General features: G+C 35.0%; 3 protein-coding genes across 3 annotated transcripts in view; all 3 read right to left on the bottom strand.

Moving 5' to 3' along the window:
* LOC136269578 (E3 ubiquitin-protein ligase TRIM71-like) overlaps positions 1 to 15,644 on the bottom strand; it is a 139,807-nt gene extending 124,163 nt beyond the window's left edge. Inside the window, exon 1 of the mRNA XM_066070944.1 lies at positions 15,554 to 15,644. The gene's annotated coding sequence lies outside the window, so the exon portion shown is untranslated. The remainder of the gene's footprint in view (positions 1 to 15,553) is intronic.
* LOC136271186 (uncharacterized) lies at positions 2,146 to 9,355 on the bottom strand. The gene is made up of 5 exons (XM_066070622.1): positions 9,274 to 9,355; positions 8,767 to 9,041; positions 3,428 to 3,577; positions 3,201 to 3,317; positions 2,146 to 2,274 (listed from the first exon to the last, which is right to left on the bottom strand). Exons 2-5 carry the CDS (start codon positions 8,848 to 8,850, stop codon positions 2,248 to 2,250), a joined length of 378 nt encoding a protein of 125 aa, XP_065926694.1. The 5' UTR covers positions 8,851 to 9,041; positions 9,274 to 9,355; the 3' UTR covers positions 2,146 to 2,247.
* Positions 9,293 to 17,179, bottom strand: LOC117691529 (E3 ubiquitin-protein ligase TRIM71). The gene is made up of 5 exons (XM_066072445.1): positions 17,128 to 17,179; positions 15,554 to 15,606; positions 13,264 to 14,899; positions 9,783 to 9,856; positions 9,293 to 9,352 (listed from the first exon to the last, which is right to left on the bottom strand). The coding sequence occupies exons 1-5, from the start codon at positions 17,177 to 17,179 to the stop codon at positions 9,293 to 9,295; spliced, it is 1,875 nt and encodes a 624-aa protein (XP_065928517.1).
* Positions 17,180 to 17,337: the final 158 nt, after the last annotated feature.

Here is a 17,337-nt window from a genome sequence, read left to right as displayed (position 1 = left end):
AGTTGATGACAAAATATTAAATCCTCTCTCACCATATTACTCTTCAGCTGTATTGACATGACTTGAATCAAAGTGAGCCTGGCTTCAACAGTTACCTATGATAACTGGTGTCTTCATCACTGACATCTCAGATCCACTCCTCATATCAGTCAGAATCTTTGATGAACAACTCTATTGGTGAAATTCTACATCAAAAATGATATGCTTCTCTCTCAAAGCTCACCATAGGTCCAATAACATTCTCCCCCTCTCACCCCCCCCCCCCCCCATACACACACACTTCGAAGGTTCTGTTCTCTGTGGTTACTCTTCGAAGCTGTAACTTGGTAAGAAGAATTACACGATACATATATACATGTAGGGTCATACCTCTCTACATACAGCTGCTCTTCATGATGTTAGTGTCTGGTATATGTTACCATGAACAGTGATGCCCAAGACACTTAATGAAGATGAGGCAGCCAAAAAGGATGTAACAGTGTTACAGAGATTAGAGTTTTCAGCAGACCTCATCAGTCTTGGGCAGTCACAGTTCAATGCCAGCAACCAAACCTAAAACAGTGTTGGTAGATACATTTCAAAGCCTAAAATGAGAACAAGAGATTTATTTAGAATTTACAGCTATTTTTGTAACAAAAATATGCAATACAATTAGGTTTAAAAAGTTACAAGCAGGTTCTAATCAATATTTATTCATATGTATTTATATATTAAATGCTTACACTGACACTTTCTAACCAATATTTATTAACATATACATGTATTTATACATTAAATGTTTTGTGTGTACACACTGACCTGCATAATAAATTTGCATATCCCTCATATTTACTTTTCAGTGTTATTGTCATAAAAATGAATATGATAAACTTACCTTACAACGTGTTGTTATTTTACATTGGGGTTCATTGTAGATAAAGATGCACCCCCATTACAAGTCTTGTGAGAGGAAAAACTAGAGGGCGGGTTGACAGCTGCCCCTCTCCGTGAGTTTACAGTATGGAAAGGGGATCTGCATAACAAAAGTAATGATAATGTCAATAAAATGGACATAAACATCATTGATCTGTTGTTTGGCAATTCAAAAAATGTAATAATTCTGTAAGGTCCATGTTAATTTTTTTGCAATCAATACAGCAAATTACACTATATACAGAGAGAGAGAGAGAGAGAGAGAGAGAGAGAGAGAGAGAGAGAGAGAGAGAGAGAGAGAGATTATGGGAAATAACTTCAAATTAAAGTTAAGACTTAATACTAGTATTTCTACAGGTCCCTGTCCCCCACCTCCCAACCGATACATCAAACCAACCCTTTTTTTAGGTTGATTATACATACACATAGCAAACAAATAAAAAACAAGGGCACCGCTAAGCGGAGCATCCCCTCGCGACATGAGTTATTGTGTGTAGGGATGCATTATTTAGCAATATATAGTTATGTTAATGAGAAGACCACATTCTACTAATCCTCCATTACTGCAAAAACTACATTTTCTTTACCTGTACTAGATATAAATCCAAAAAATATCAAGTTGTTGATTTGAACTGCTTACTTTCACCATAGACATATCACTTTGGTTTCAAAGAAGTGAAGCGGAAGATTGATAACTCTTACTCAGAAATTTCGATTGATAAACCGTATACAAAATTGATTATGTCATTGATTTAATGAAATAATAATTTGTAATAGTATTAATGGTTTGGAAAGGCACATGCATTTTTTATTTGTTATTTTACAGAAATGTGCAACCTATGATAAATTGTTTTTAGTTATGAACGAATTTTGTCATAATGTATGCCCCCCCCCCTTTACAATGGTGTAATTTTATCTAAGTTTTTGCATAAAAATTTGACCAATTAATTGACATTGCATTTGTTTTAATCTTTTACAATGAGGCATATTTGTGCAAAGGTTGAGGAAATTCTATTGGAAGGTTTTTTATCAATTTACTTTAAGAAAATTGAAATGGAGTGCACACACACAAATACACACATACACACATACGAACACACACACGCACAGTAGCGATGCTATATCCCCTTCGCAACAAGTTGCGCGAGGGGACAAAAAAGGACCAGGAATAACTAGTATGACTGTGACATCACTTGTGTATGTATGTGCATGTACCAGAGGTCCTACCATGAAGGTAATTGACGGCTAGTAGAATCTCTCGCGTGTACACACGAATGCTCTGTTTGGGTAGATTCGCCTTAGCCCCCTCCTCCAGAGTTCCACAATTACAGTACTCTATAAACACCAGCATTTCATCCAGACCTATAATATATTGGAAGAACAAGTGAGTAAGCTGATGACTACCCGATACAAAATTATACAATCCATTCTGCTGTAATGTAAAGCTATAGCCAGCAAGTTACATGTATAATAGTACTGAAAAAATATATTAACCTTTTTTGATAGGTTATTGACAAGTTAGTCCAGAAATATACTTATTAGAGGGAGTAGATGTTAAATGAATTGCCAAAACCTCAGTGGGACAGAGCTTTTTTTTTTTTTTTTAAGAACAGAATACCTTAAGTCATCTTGATGGAATAATTATCCTGATACATGTACAATGTACTTTAAATTATCTTTAGTTTGCAAGTAGAAATATCACTGTCAAGAATATGTTCTCACATCGTCACAAACCACTGGCAATATGTATGATCCTCTTCCACCTGGCTGTGGTAGCACGAGTTGACACAAAAATAACTTATAGTTTCTTACAGTATTGACCAATGCAAGTAAAGTATAGTTGGAGATTGACCTTTGAAGCAACCTTTGATTATCCAATCACAGTTTACGTAACATACAGTATTATATCTTTGCTACAAAGGCAGTGACCATGCAAGGTTAAACACTAATTTTCATTGGTTGAAGTGGACATTACACATTTGGTGTTAATATTCAAGATTTTTCACCAAAAAGCGTTTTTTTAACCTCTTAATAACATGTTTTGGCTTAAAAAGATCTGGTCATGAAAATTAGGCACATTAAACTTGTTTACTACAGAAAAATCGCAACATAAAGTTATCATAAATAGAGGTCGCCTTACAGTACATGTATTAACAGAGTCAATGATTATGTGAACAGAAACTTGTAGGTAACGATACCTGCAAAAAGGGGGGTACTTGCAAAACCCACAGAATTCTAAATCCTGTAAAATATCTGATGAATCCAACATATCAGTAACAAATCCTTACCCTGTGGACTTTAACTCCGTGATACTGCACCAGGTTTGGATGCTGAATGCCCTCAAACAAGATAATTTCATCGGCCCACTCCTTCAGAGCTTGATGATCATTGGCTTGAAATTTCATCTGAAAGAGCAATACTGGGTCTACAGATTATGAGTCAGAAGTGCCAAATTTTACTTAATCTTGTGTAAACAGGAAATCAATTTACAGCATCAGAGAACACCAGACATTACCTTCAGCTCTGTCAAGGATTCGGTTATGGCTTGATGACATGATGTCTGCTTGTTCACAAGATGCATCGTTTTCCCCATCAAGGATTCAAACTCCTTTCCCTGGACGCTGAGCTGAGAGGAATGTATACCAACCAGGAGTAGACCTTCTAACTACAAATGAACAAACAATTAAACAAACCATGAAAACAACAGACAATCCATGAAAAAAACAATCAATCTCATATTAACCTTAATATCAGTAATTATATTTAAAGAGCCTAGGTGATCAACAACTTTGTCATCAGATTTACCTTAAATTTTTAGGTAAGATTTTTAAAGCTATAAACTATTACTGTATAGCAGGAAATTAAGTTGCGGAGTTAATTTTCGCTATATTCGCTGAAATTAAAATTCCGCGAATTTAACATCTAGTGAACAATTATTTGAGCATAATAATGATAAAGAAATAGGATTTAATAAAATCATTTATTTTATCATGAAAACACACAACACAAAATATGTTTCTGTTTTGATGGCATAGCAGTATAGTTGACCTTAACTTATTAGCTACTGTGGTTTCATTAATATTCGAGGGTATTAATTTTCATGGATAAAGTAAAAATCTCAATTTCAAGGATACATAAATATGTGGCAATGACCTAGCTCCCGGTCAGAAAAAATTTGGATGGACGACCTGGGAGCTACAGTTCCTCCCATAGTAAAAAACTGCAATTAACGGCGCACAAAAAAATGTGTCTAGCAATGACCCTACCAATACAAATTGTTAGTAGAAATTTCACTTCAATGAACATTTAATTTCATGGAAAATCTTACCAACGAAATCCACGAAAATTGATACTCAACGAAAATTGATGAAACCACAGTATTTTGTCAAGAAAAATAATGGTATTAAGCAGTCTTTCATATTAACAGATCATTGCTATTGTTACAAACTGGAAATATTTTATGATCTACCAATAGAGACATGCTTTCATTTGGAACGTTTTTCCCTCTACTTTCGGTTTTGGCTAAATCTAACAAGGCATACATGGGAAAATTTGTTTTTTGATAACTTCTTTAAAAGCATATTCTTCATGTTACATAATCTTTTAAGAAGAACTGCATTAATCAAACATGACTGGATAGACACTTAGGTGGCAGGGGACAGTTTTTTTGATACAATTCATTGTAGCCAAGGGATGCATGTCTTCGGAACTCTGTAACAATTCCCATTCAGCACAAATACCTTTAATTCACTTTTTATAAGGCCAATCACCAATTTCTGAAGAAAATTACTAATCAAAACCTGTAAAATTCTCTACATACTGGTTTTTATGAGATTTTGACCCTTTCATATTTTGCTAATTTTTCATGATTTTTCAGCTTTTTAGACCTCCCCCAGCTAATTTCCTGCAGAAGGTTGACCTTCCGTACCGCGTGCATGTTGCACTATCACATGTCAGAAACTTACCGGTGTATAGTTTACACTGTCCCATCCACCTACTTTTCGTGTTATTTTACCTCCCGTCTGTAACTTGCAATTTCACTGTATAAAGTCAGCACAACAGTCATAGCCGCAGGTTTCGCATTTTACTTCTGATTCTCATGTACCTAACATAAGGGGCCTACATATTGCATATCAATTTCAACAAGAGACACCCCTCTAACTACCGTAATGATAATCATTAAAAATCATTTCATGAATTTTAGCAACACTCATAAGCCTTCAAGTACAGCAACTCTCAATTTTACAAAAATATTGACGGGTAATTTATTCGAAACTGTCCCTTGCTACCTTTAACATACACTAACATTCTCTGAAAAGTCATCTTGTCTTAAAATTAAAAAGCTTATGCTATTCTGAAAAAAAGTACACCACATTTTGCCAATTCCATTGAGGTTTAAGAAAAATATGGCCATTTAAGTGAACCCACCATTTCCACTTTCCTCTATTTAACACAGATTCACAGGGCTCTCCATAAATAAAGCATCTTTACCTAATCTTTTAGAGGTCAACTGTTGTTCAATCTCCTTAAATAAGAAACCTTATTCAATACTACATACATCTGCTTGATATTATCATGATAAAAGCATCACATCACTTAGAAATCCCTTTACATGTATACCCTCCCCCTATCTTTTGATTTTCACAAGAAGCATTTGTTTGAACACTTTAACCTAATATTATGAAACTTGTGGCAGTTTCTTTGAGTCATTTCTTACACATATTTGAAAACAACCATCGCTGATATTTAAAATTGATCTTTTTTGGTAAATGGATGATTTGTAGCATTTTTATTCACAAAAAGTCATGTCGCCCTACATGTGATTTCTTGTTTTCATGAAAAACTAAGCCTATAATCATATTTAGTGGATATCTTATATATTCTGGTTTCTAGTCTCCTTTTAACTTTGCTAAATTAGTGAGACCTACAATATGATGTGTGCGTTTAATTAAAATGAAATTCAAACACACCCGGGTACCTGGGGACGGATGAGAATTCCATGAAAAATGTTCAAATTTTACATGTTTTTCTACATTTTTGATGCATATATACAATAAAAGGGTAAAAATATGTTGTTTTTTGTTCATTTCAAGAGTTATTATCATAGCAGATGTTATTTCAAGGTCAAATGTACATTTACATATCCTACATGTAATGATAATGGAGTCCATTGGAAAGAGGGGGTGGCTTTTTCAATTCTGTAAATACATCAAAAATACCATTTTTTGATAGGAAGGAGCAAAAACTTGAGTTTTTTGACATATTGTATACTTTGATAACTGCATTTGTCTATATGTAAAGTTCATTTGAAATAAAAATATGCTGTTTTAAAAAAATTGGGTGATATTTAAGTCAGGTGGATTAATGTTATTTCTTTAAATCAGACAGCAAAATGGCTGCAAATTCATAAATTTAATGATTTAATTGATAAAAACTGTTTTAAAGTATTTCTTCTTATCTCAGTAATTAACTTAAGCCTATTAATTGTCATCAGGATAGAAAATACATACTCTCAAAGCCAATTTACTCTAGTGGTGGTCATTCTACACATTTAAGAGGGAGTTACTCCCCTTGAATATTTTAGCTAATAAATCATGTCATGACATCCATAGCAAAGAAAATCATCCATTTTCACAAAATGTATTACTTATGGTACAAAATCCACTCAAAATTTCACTTAAAGGAGAAATATGAAAATACCTTGTAGTCTTGAAGGTGGCAGGGGACAGTTTTTTTTATACAATTCATTGTAGCCAAGGGATGCATGTCTTCGGAACTCTGTAACTAGAATTTCCTCAGTTCCCATTCAGCACAAATACCATTAATTCACTTTTTATACGGCCAATCACCAATTTCTGAAGAAAATTACTAATCAAAACCTGTAAAATTCTCTACATACTGGTTTTTATGAGATTTTGACCCTTTCATATTTTGCTAATTTTTCATGATTTTTCAGCTTTTTAGACCTCTCCCAGCTAACTCCCTGCAGAGGGTTGACCTTCCGTACCGCGTGCATGTTGCACTATCACATGTCAGAAACTTACCGGTGTATAGTTTACAATGTCCCATCCACCTACTTTTCGTGTTATTTTACCTCCCATCTGTAACTTGCAAATTTTACTGTGTAAAGTCAGCACAACAGTCATAGCCGCAGGTTTCGCATTTTACTTCTGATTCTCATGTACCTAAGATAAGGGGCCTACATATTGCATATCAATTTCAACAAGAGACACCCCTCTAACTTATGATAATCATTAAAAATCATTTCATGAATTCTAGCAACACTCATAAGCCTTCAAGTACAGCAACTCTCAATTTTACAAAAATATTGACGGGTAATTTATTCGAAACTGTCCCTTGCTACCTTTAACATACACTAACATTCTCTGAAAAGTCATCTTGTCTTAAAATTAAAAAGCTTATGCTATTCTGAAAAAAAGTACACCACATTTTGCCAATTCCATTGAGGCTTGAGAAAAATATGGCCATTTAAGTGAACCCACCATTTCCACTTTCCTCTATTTAACACAGATTCACAGGGCTCTCCATAAATAAAGCATCTTTACCTAATCTTTTAGAGGTCAACTGTTGTTCAATCTCCTTAAATAAGAAACCTTATTCAATACTACATACATCTGCTTGATATTATCATGATAAAAGCATCACATCACTTAGAAATCCCTTTACATGTATACCCTCCCCCTATCTTTTGATTTTCACAAGAAGCATTTGTTTGAACACTTTAACCTAATATTATGAAACTTGTGGCAGTTTCTTTGAGTCATTTCTTACACATATTTGAAAACAACCATCGCTGATATTTAAAATTGATCTTTTTTGGTAAATGGATGATTTGTAGCATTTTTATTCACAAAAAGTCATGTCGCCCTACATGTGATTTCTTGTTTTCATGAAAAACTAAGCCTATAATCATATTTAGTGGATATCTTATATATTCTGGGTACTTTATTCGAAACTGTCCCTTGCTACCTTAACAGGTACCCAAGCTACATGCCGTAATGCGTGACTAATTATGTCTGCCCAGCGTTCTCGGTAAATTTCAGTGATTTGGGGGCTCAAAGTGTGTATACAAGGTTCTCATGAGTGTCTACCACGTAAAAACGGTGTGAAACCCAACTGACAGAAGCAATCTTTCCATTATAGAAGTGGGGTGCACTTAAAGAAACTGTTATATTAACCTAACAATAATTATGATCGGGTACTACACAAACCAGCATTTCATTAGATATCACTGTAATAATATTGTTTTTCAACAAAATATATATTTTGAAAATGAATCCAAGACCATTGCGAGTTAATATACATGTACCATATACAGATAATCATGATCGGGTTTGAATTTTATGATTTACAAATTTTTGTTTTCCGCGAATTCAAGCTACCGCGATTAGAGGCAAAATGAAAAAATTGCTATTTTTTCTGACCGCGATTTCAACCTGCTATACAGTATTTACTCAATAGTAAAAAAGTATTTTAAATATTTTACTTTAAATAAGAATATTTCTGTATATCTTAATACAGAGCTCTTCTTTTAAAGGAGATAAATATAGTCTAAAAATGGCCATGTTCATCAAGCTCTCTTAATCAAAACATAAAAAAGACATTTAATTTTCATGGTGCAAAAATGTGTCTATTATAATAGGCCAATCAATTTACATGTGAAAGTTTTTGCAATATTTACATCCATACTATTTCTTCTCATAATTAGTTTAAATTATTCCAGCTTGTAAATTTTTACATTAATTTTATAGGATAATCCAACTATACATAACATTATGATAGTGGTACCTGAATATTTTACATAAGAGTCTGAGTAGAGGGTATAAATGGTACCTGTATGTGAGACAATGCGATAGCAGTTTCAGCAGTGGGGTCCACTTTGACAACTTGACCGAACCAGCAGGGGGATTCCTTCATGCTTCCCTGCCCCCCCCCCCCCCCAACAACAACACACCATCAGTAGGTAGCCGTCCTCTTTGAGAGTACCAACATTTTGTATTGAGGCGCTTCAGTCTTCTCGTCCCCAAGTCACATTTAACAGCTGCAAGATGAGGGTCGATGAATGGGACGAACATCAGATATCCTGGGTCATTGGTCAAGAAGTTGACCTTAAAGAAAAATAAAATATTTTGTGTTTTATTTTACTCAAAGAAAGTACAAATTCACCTTCAGATAATACTTGTCGTAAAAAGTATATACAATCCCAATAATAGAATACTTCACACCATTAACTGGTTCTGTCGCAATATTTGATTAAATGATGTCACTTTTTCTTACAAAGTGTGGAGAAGATGGCCTAGACTCCACTGCTTCAAGCAAGAGACACAATCACATACTTACCATCACAACATTATTTGTTTTAAGTTCGGCTAAAAACTGTGGTCATTGCAATATTAATGTTGGCAGCTATTTCCAGATCCTTCAACAAAAAAAAATAATTCTTAATACCACAAAACGGCAAATTCCACAAAACTTCCTTTAATGGGTTAAAAATGCTATACACAGCTCAATATAATTCACTACTGCAAAATTTGGCATACTTCTTTATGCATGATTTAAGTTGGAAGAATTATTTCTTGAAAAAAAGTCTGCAAAATCTTTGTCTAAATTGTCGTCAGGGTGTATATGTCCAAGTTTGCAAAATAAAGGGTCATTTGCATACCTTTCTTTTATAACCGCATTTCGATGGGACTTCTTGGAGGCCTTCTTCATCAGTTCTGTGAATTGTTTATAGGATGATTTTTGAATGTTTGTCTGGTGTTTTTTCTTGTCTCTTTTTACTCCACGCATATAAGTTGGTGGGGTGACACCATACAAGTTTCCTGTTGACATTTCTTCCATAGAATTACATTGGTAATCACTCTCTTCTTCACTTCCACTACAATCTGCATCATGATGACCTTGTCTTTGAGGAGAATGTCCACTGTGAAAAAAAAAATAAAACTGACAAAATTAAATTTCACTTCACACTTCATAAACATGGCATTAATATGTCATAACCATAGAAAAACACAAAATAAATCTTTCATAACACTGTTTAAAAAATGCAACAAATTTCTCTCTCTCTCTCTCTCTCTCTCTCTCTCAGACTAGGAATTTTATCATGTTTTAATATCATTATTGCACCTTACATGTAATTTGACATATGTAACTCCACGGATTGATGAACCAACAAAAACACCCTGCATCAAACATTACAGTCTTATTTCAATTTCATCAAACACTGTTCTAACCAGGTCGACAACGCACTTACCCCCCCCCCCCCCCCTTCCAAGCCCTTTTTTATCAACACTAACCACAGGGGCTCGTCACGAAGTTTTTTCAACCTTTTATATATACCACCTCTATACTATAAAATACACACCTTTTATATATACCACCTCTATACTATAAAATACACAAGTGTATTTTATAGTATAGAGGTGGTATATATAAAAGGTTGAAAAAACTTCGTGACGAGCCCCTGTGCACTAACCTTGAACCCATTTACACAGAATCATTTTTTGAAACACTGTATTACAGCTCTTGCAAATGTAAATAATTTCCAACAGATAGCTAAGCGTTTATTTTGTGTATTCTAAGACTCAATGATACAATGTTTGTATTACCTAGTCATTCCGTCCAAGATAACATGTACCGTTGTACGACGTTCACGACACTGCTTGCTTGCAGCATTAATGCAGGTCGGATGCATTGTTTTAGCACGATAATTTTGATTTTGCAAAATATATGTCATAATAAGAAAATCTACCTGATGAAATCGTCTGGATCTTCCGCCAGTGGGTTAAAATCTTCGGTTGGCGTTGTTGACAAGGGAGTTTTTAATTCCCGTTCCGCCATGTCAAGTTTCGATAACTCCTGCTCGGTGAGCATGGTCAGAGTTATCCTTCTTTAATTTTCTACACAAACGAAATCTGAATGTATTACATGTATTACATGTAGTTTATCAATCTTTTAAGATGTAACTTATTGTTATCATTATTGTTTGGTAATTTTAAGAACAAATGCTTATCTATTTTTTAATATGAAGAATATGAAGATTTTTTTTTTATTTATCTGATATCTTGAACCTTTAATATAGATCGAATGTCGTTTTATTTTAATTTTGTACAAATTGAAGGTATCAATCAATTTAATATCTTTATAACGCCAACCGAAGATTTTAACCCACTGGCGGAAGATCCAGACGATTTCAAGATTAAAAGACATCAAAGGTTAAGAACCGCTTTTTGTTAACTTGATTTTTTTAAAAGAAGTTAGTATAAGTAAACATGCAATCGTTTAAGGATGCTGGTTGGTCAACAAGTTCACCATAAGATCTACCTATAATTTTAAGATATGAATTGTTAAGCTATAAGCTATTACTTAGTGAAGAAAAAAAAATCATATATATTACCTTTTATATTTGGTATTTTCCTATTATTTAATATAGAGCTCTTCTTCTAAAGGAGAGCAATGTCGTCTAAAAATGGCCACGACTATCGAGCTTTCTTAATTGTTGAGCTGTAATTGTAAATAAATTGCCATACCGCGGAGAGAGAGAGAGAGAGAGAGAGAGAGAGAGAGAGAGAGAGAGAGAGAGAGAGAGAGAATTTCTTGTGTACAAAAGATCGGATGGATTATGAATTTTCCGCAATCCGAAAATGGTCGCAAACAAAGCAAAACGTTTACGAACACTAGCGAGAAAAAAATCTTAAGAATGCAACGTGCACATGAACACTGGTTATGAATGATCTACTGTTAATAGCTATACTCTCAGAAATAGATCTAATTTATTAAAAAAAAAAACCCACAATATTCTTCACTTGGGATGATGCGCTTCCTCTTTTGATATGTTGTTTGAAATAACGTAGATTTACTTCAAGAAAACGCCTGTTTCGATATTGTTTTGTTTGCTATTTTTTTTTTTGTATTTAAGGAACTCTCCATTTTACCCACAATTTATACATACTTATCATACAACTTGTAAATTCTTAAATGACGTGACAACCACTTCTCCAAGTACAAGGGTAAATAAACTTGCAAAAAAAATTTGAAAAAATCTTGATGATGTTTTCTTGAATCTACAAGTCGTCACTATATACATGTATGCGGGAAGGTGGTACAGTATTCAATATATTCATACGCAGTCTAAAGGGAATCGGGTTGGGAGAGAGGGACCTCCCCCCCCCCCACACCAAATAAAATTATCGGAATCTCTTGAACCCCCCCCCCCTCCTCTTGGTCTCCTTTACAAGAGAAGGTTTACATGTATATATATAAAGATATAGGAAAATACCCAAATTTAAAAAGGTAAAATGTATGCATGGATTTTTTTCCTGACTAAGTTTAGAAGGTGAAATGTATGGATTTTTTCCTTCCTAAATAATTAGTTATACTTAATATCATACTTAATAATAGCTTAAACAAATCATATCTTAAAACTTTAGGCAGATCTGAGGGTTAATTTCAGGCACGTAGCATCGGGGGGGGGGGGGGGGGCAGGGGGGCCTGGCCCCTCACCCCCCACTTTTTCTCGCAGCAACTGATTTTTAAAAATTTACATGTAAAAAATTGAATTATCATGGAGGTGGCCACCACCCCCCCCCTCACTTTTTTTGAGTAGGTAAAAAATTGGTATGAAGAAACAGAACTTAGGAAATTGAAGTTATGGACTACGCCCCCCCCCCCCCCCCCTCATGGAATAGGATTTTGAAGATTTTAGAAAAATCCAAATTTTCTCCTTTTTTTCAAGATTTTTTCGTTTAGCCCCCCCCCCCCACTTTCAAAAACGATGCTACGTGCCTGAATTTGTTGACCATCCAGCCTCCTTAATATCAAGAGATTATTTAATCAAAGGGAGATAACTCATACATATAAAATAAAACTGTTTGGTGAATTGATAGACCAAGTGTATATAGGTATAGATAGTTCTCTAACTATTAGAGAACTATCTATACCTAAGAATTAGAAATGTTTGCAAATGTCAACAGCCTTTAACGTTATGATATAAGAAACCACATTAACAAAATACTGATTATTTACATTTATTTACATATAAAAGCAGTTTATTTACATGTAAAATATACAGATAGTAAGTAATCATATGTACACGAACAATACACAGTCTCTGAATTGTGACAATCACAGCAGTTTGATGAAACACAACATATAAAACGAACACGTTTTGGTAATACATGGATTTTATATAGTTCTAGATAGTTTGGTGATGTATGATAACATATAAACACAATCAGTTTATTTACATAGACATTTGATGTTCACTCTGTGGACATGTAACATTATGATCACAGTTTGTGTACATGTCATACTGGATTTTCTTCACTTTACCTGTTTTATATTCAGCCACAAAGAGGTTGTCTCTGGTGTCCACACATAAACCGTGTGGATTCTGTAAATGACAGTTGTCAATGTAGCGGAGGAACTGTCCGTCCTGATCCAGGATGTGGATACGGTGGTTGATAAATTCTGTGGTCAGGATTCGACCCTGGCTGTCTGTAGTGATGCCGGCTGGATTAAATGGTACCTTGGTAGTAGAGGGAGGACCGGAGTATGTAAATCGGAGTTTGCCTGCTTGATTGACAACCACTACTGCACGGGCTTTATTGTCAGCTACACAGATATCTAGGTTCTTGTTCTCACTGATATCTTTAGGGTAAAGTTCAGATGAATAGAGAGGTTGTCCTTTGTCATTGTATTGAATCGTTTGTTTCTCTGTGGAGCCAGAATAACACACAACTTTTGCTTGTTTTCTATCATTAGTGATCATGACAACCAGGAGGTCACCAGAGGAGGTACTACAGACATTGAGAGGTCTCCACCCCTGTAGTCTGATCACTGTCTGTATCTGTGTATTCTTCACTATGTTCACAGTTCTATCAACGGGATCAGTATAAACTAGTTCACCACTCTGTGTCACTGCTATGTCTACTGGTGTCTTCCCTGACTCGGTTTGGATTGACTTCACTAGTTTACTGTTGAGATTGTAGAGTCTCATCATGTTGTCATTACCACACGTCCATACCTCATCATCACTCAGACAGGACACACTGAGTAATTCATTAGATTCTCCATACTCGGTGTTTATTTCTGTGATGATCCGTGGTACATCAATGAGCGGTTTGTCCAAGGGAGAGGATTCAGCACCAGGAGAATCCAATGTGTAGCCATATTCTTCTGTTTTGATAGATAACGCTGACAGAGACCCAAACTGCTGATAAATTTGTTCTTTGTTAATTTTCTGAGGAGTGAATCTTGGTAAGGAAACTGTGAGTTTGGGAGGCAATCTTCTGAATTCCGCAATCCTTGATTTGTAGGCAGAGACAAGGCTGACATCATTGGAGTTGAGTAATTTCTTCAGATCAGCAATATCCTGAGTGATTTGAGAAATGGTGCGTTTTATTTCATTTTCCTGCTTATTCAGTACAACCAGGTGTTTGGATTCCATTTCATCCATGTCAGATTTCAGTTTCTTGATGGCAATGTCTATTTCTCTTCGCAAGTCTTCTCCATGTTTGTCAAGAGCTGTTGTTAATTTCTTGGAGTTTTTATTCAAATCAGCTTTCTGAACTGGGATGTTAGATACAATCTCTTGGTATTTAGGATAAATGGTATTTTCTAATTCTTGTAGATCCTTTTTTAAGGCTTCTCTCTTAGTATCTAGTATTTTTAAAATGCCAACTTGCTTGTGTCCTAGATGTTCATTAGAGGAGACACACTCCACACAAATAGGAATGTTACATTGTTCACAATGAAGGTCACATAATTGAGTGGAATGTTTGGAACATTTAGGATTTAGCCCCCTCTTTTTAAATAGCACAACTTTGTGATCTTTGGCTTCATCAGAGAGATGTTCCCCTACACAGGCTTTACACAGATGTATATGACAAATGTCACAGTACATAGGGGGGCCCGGGGTCTCACAGAGATGACACTTTGATAATTTGTTTGGATTTTTAGATGATTTCTGAAAGAACAAATGAAGAGTTACATTTATTATTAGCAAAATTGTTTAGCAAAATTACTAATTTTATGTCATTTTAGTATGTTAAGTCAAAAGTGTATATAGTCACAGGGATGGGTATGGGGAAAGCCCCCCCCCCCCCAACTAACAGATGGGTTTAGTATATGAGTATACGGGACCAAAAGAGTATCATACAAAGATATTTCCTGAATGTCTGAGTGTACTTTTTTTGTAACATTGCTATATGGAATATTTTTCAGGCTGGGTCTCCTCCCAATCTCATAAGCTGGTCCTAAAAATCTCAATATTGGGGGGGGGGGGGGGTGGGGGGTGGGGGGGGGGGGTGATTTTTCTTTTTCAAGTTGGGTGGGGGAGTCCAAGCCCTATTTTTTGTGTAATTTTGCTTTTGTGAATTAAATTACGTTTTTCTATGAGGGGTAGGGTTCGGGGACTCCTGACACCGTCTGGCCGACTTTTGTTTATAGGATTGCTTGGTCGGTTCCCCCCCCCGTCAGACATCAATGGCGATGGTCTAGCTTCTTCGGTAACCCATGGCAAAACAGTGAAATAATGTGCACAATGTTATGGTGATGTTCTATATTATTATTTCTTTATAATCATTTTACTTATTCATAAACAATTTTACAAACTACAAACCTTCACACTCCCAACATGGCGATTCGGATATTTTCTCTTCCGGGTCTGGTTACCTGTACAATCGTCACGTGGTTTCTTTATTTGTAGGTCAATGGGTCGCCTCCTTCCTTTATAAACACATTTTTCTTGATGGGACCTGTTGTTAATATTATAATGATAATCGTTAATGAGTTTTTTTTTTAAAGCAAGAAGTCATGTTTCGGGATTTGCCTAGCGTAAAGTGTATCTGAGGCCGGAGAAGGAGGGGGGGGGGGTGGGGTCGACACCCCCAGGCACGGATCCAGAAAATTTTTAAAGGTGGGGGTTACGGGGAAATTTGCTGGAATATAAAAAACATCATTGTCTCAAGTCACGGTCTTGGGTCCACGTTGGTAGGAGAGGATATGTAGACTTGCAGGATTTTTAGGGGCAGTCTCTAAAAGACCCGAAACTTGTACGAATAGGAGTAGCTGCACGTCTGTAGCCCCCGGTCTAAAAAAGAATCGAATAGACGACCAGGTTTTTGAGAACGGGAACTACAGACCTGCAACTAGATTAGGAGGTTAATGTGACGAAGCTTTTAAAGTTTTCAATGCATTAAAGAGTAAAATGAAACCGTGAAATTAACTCCAATATTGGCCATCCCGTTTATATATAAATGCTTAATAATTTTGTATTATTTTGAAGAAAAGATATCTAGAGAAAAAATTGCAATATTTTACAAGTTTCTGGTATAAGAAAAGTCTTAGAATTGTTCACTAAAAATGTTGCAAAGTTTGATACTTTATCTATAAGTAGATCATAACAGAAAAGGAATTTTACAATTTTTATTTAACTATAAATCAATATCATGAAATGCACACTATCATATTTCAGTAATACGATGTTCTCTCATCAATGTCGAAATAGCCATGCATGTGTCTGGAACTACGCAAAAACTATCTCTATTCTTTGATTTTTTTTTTAGTTTAAACCATCTACATGTATGTACTTATTACAAGGCTTTACATTTGAAGAATTGTTTTAAAAATTTCCTTTTTAGGCTTTTTAAGGAAGAGGAGTCGAGATGATTCTGTTATACAGGATACTCATGTAGAGTAGTTATCTTTGGAAAAGTAAAACGTACTATAGTTCTAAAAAAAAACCAGAAGGACAACATGTAGTTTTAATATTTAGATACTACTTGTATTTTGTTTCTACTACCATAAAATACAATTCTTGCATAAAATATCTAAAAAGAAAGCAGACTTCTTGAATATTTACATCACTAGCTATAATGTACATGTACGTAAATTAATGGCCGGTGATTCTATCAATACAATTTTTATTACATGTAGATATTGTACATTGTTGATCTATAGCAGTCATTCATAACCCCCCCCCCCCCCATCAACGAAAACTAGCACTCAGCATTTTAAATAATTTTACTAATTAGTACATGTGCAGACACTGCCGAAACAGTCTCCTATATTCTCCTATATAAGACAATTTTGGCCGATGTTAATTCACACTCAGTGTCTCTTACTTCTTTCTCTCTCTTCCCTTTTATTTTTTACCAATTTCAAGGAGAGGTTGCAACTCTTGTTAACCCAAACTCTCCTTCTGGATCAACCACTGCATCTCTTCCCCTATTTGACCGTCCGCCATCAAACCCAAGATTAGAGAGAAATCATTATATTTTCTAATTTTCTAATCAACATTAATTATAGTGAAAGAAGTTTGTTAACCACATTTTTACATTTTACTTTACAGGGTTATTGTTTACTCGGTTTTTATTTCATTTAACTTTAGTTTCCATTTTCATT

This window comes from Magallana gigas, chromosome 9, assembly GCF_963853765.1.
Source record: "Magallana gigas chromosome 9, xbMagGiga1.1, whole genome shotgun sequence".
NCBI classification, from domain to species: domain Eukaryota; kingdom Metazoa; phylum Mollusca; class Bivalvia; order Ostreida; family Ostreidae; genus Magallana; species Magallana gigas.
Note: the sequence above shows the minus strand (reverse complement) of the source record. Positions and strands in the feature narration are given on the sequence as shown.

Coding starts and splice junctions, on each gene's coding strand:
- LOC136271186 (XM_066070622.1), bottom strand. CDS start 8,850: ATGAAGGAATCCCCCTGCTGGTTCGGTCAAGTTGTCAAAGTGGACCCC. Junction 3,578..8,766: donor TCGCATTGTCTCACATACAG/GTACCATTTATA, acceptor GTTCATTTGTAG/TTAGAAGGTCTACTCCTGGT. Junction 3,318..3,427: donor AATCCTTGACAGAGCTGAAG/GTAATGTCTGGT, acceptor TTGCTCTTTCAG/ATGAAATTTCAAGCCAATGA.
- LOC117691529 (XM_066072445.1), bottom strand. CDS start 17,179: ATGGCGGACGGTCAAATAGGGGAAGAGATGCAGTGGTTGATCCAGAAG. Junction 15,607..17,127: donor GTGGTTGATCCAGAAGGAGA/GTTTGGGTTAAC, acceptor ACGATTGTACAG/GTAACCAGACCCGGAAGAGA. Junction 14,900..15,553: donor GCCATGTTGGGAGTGTGAAG/GTTTGTAGTTTG, acceptor TTGTTCTTTCAG/AAATCATCTAAAAATCCAAA.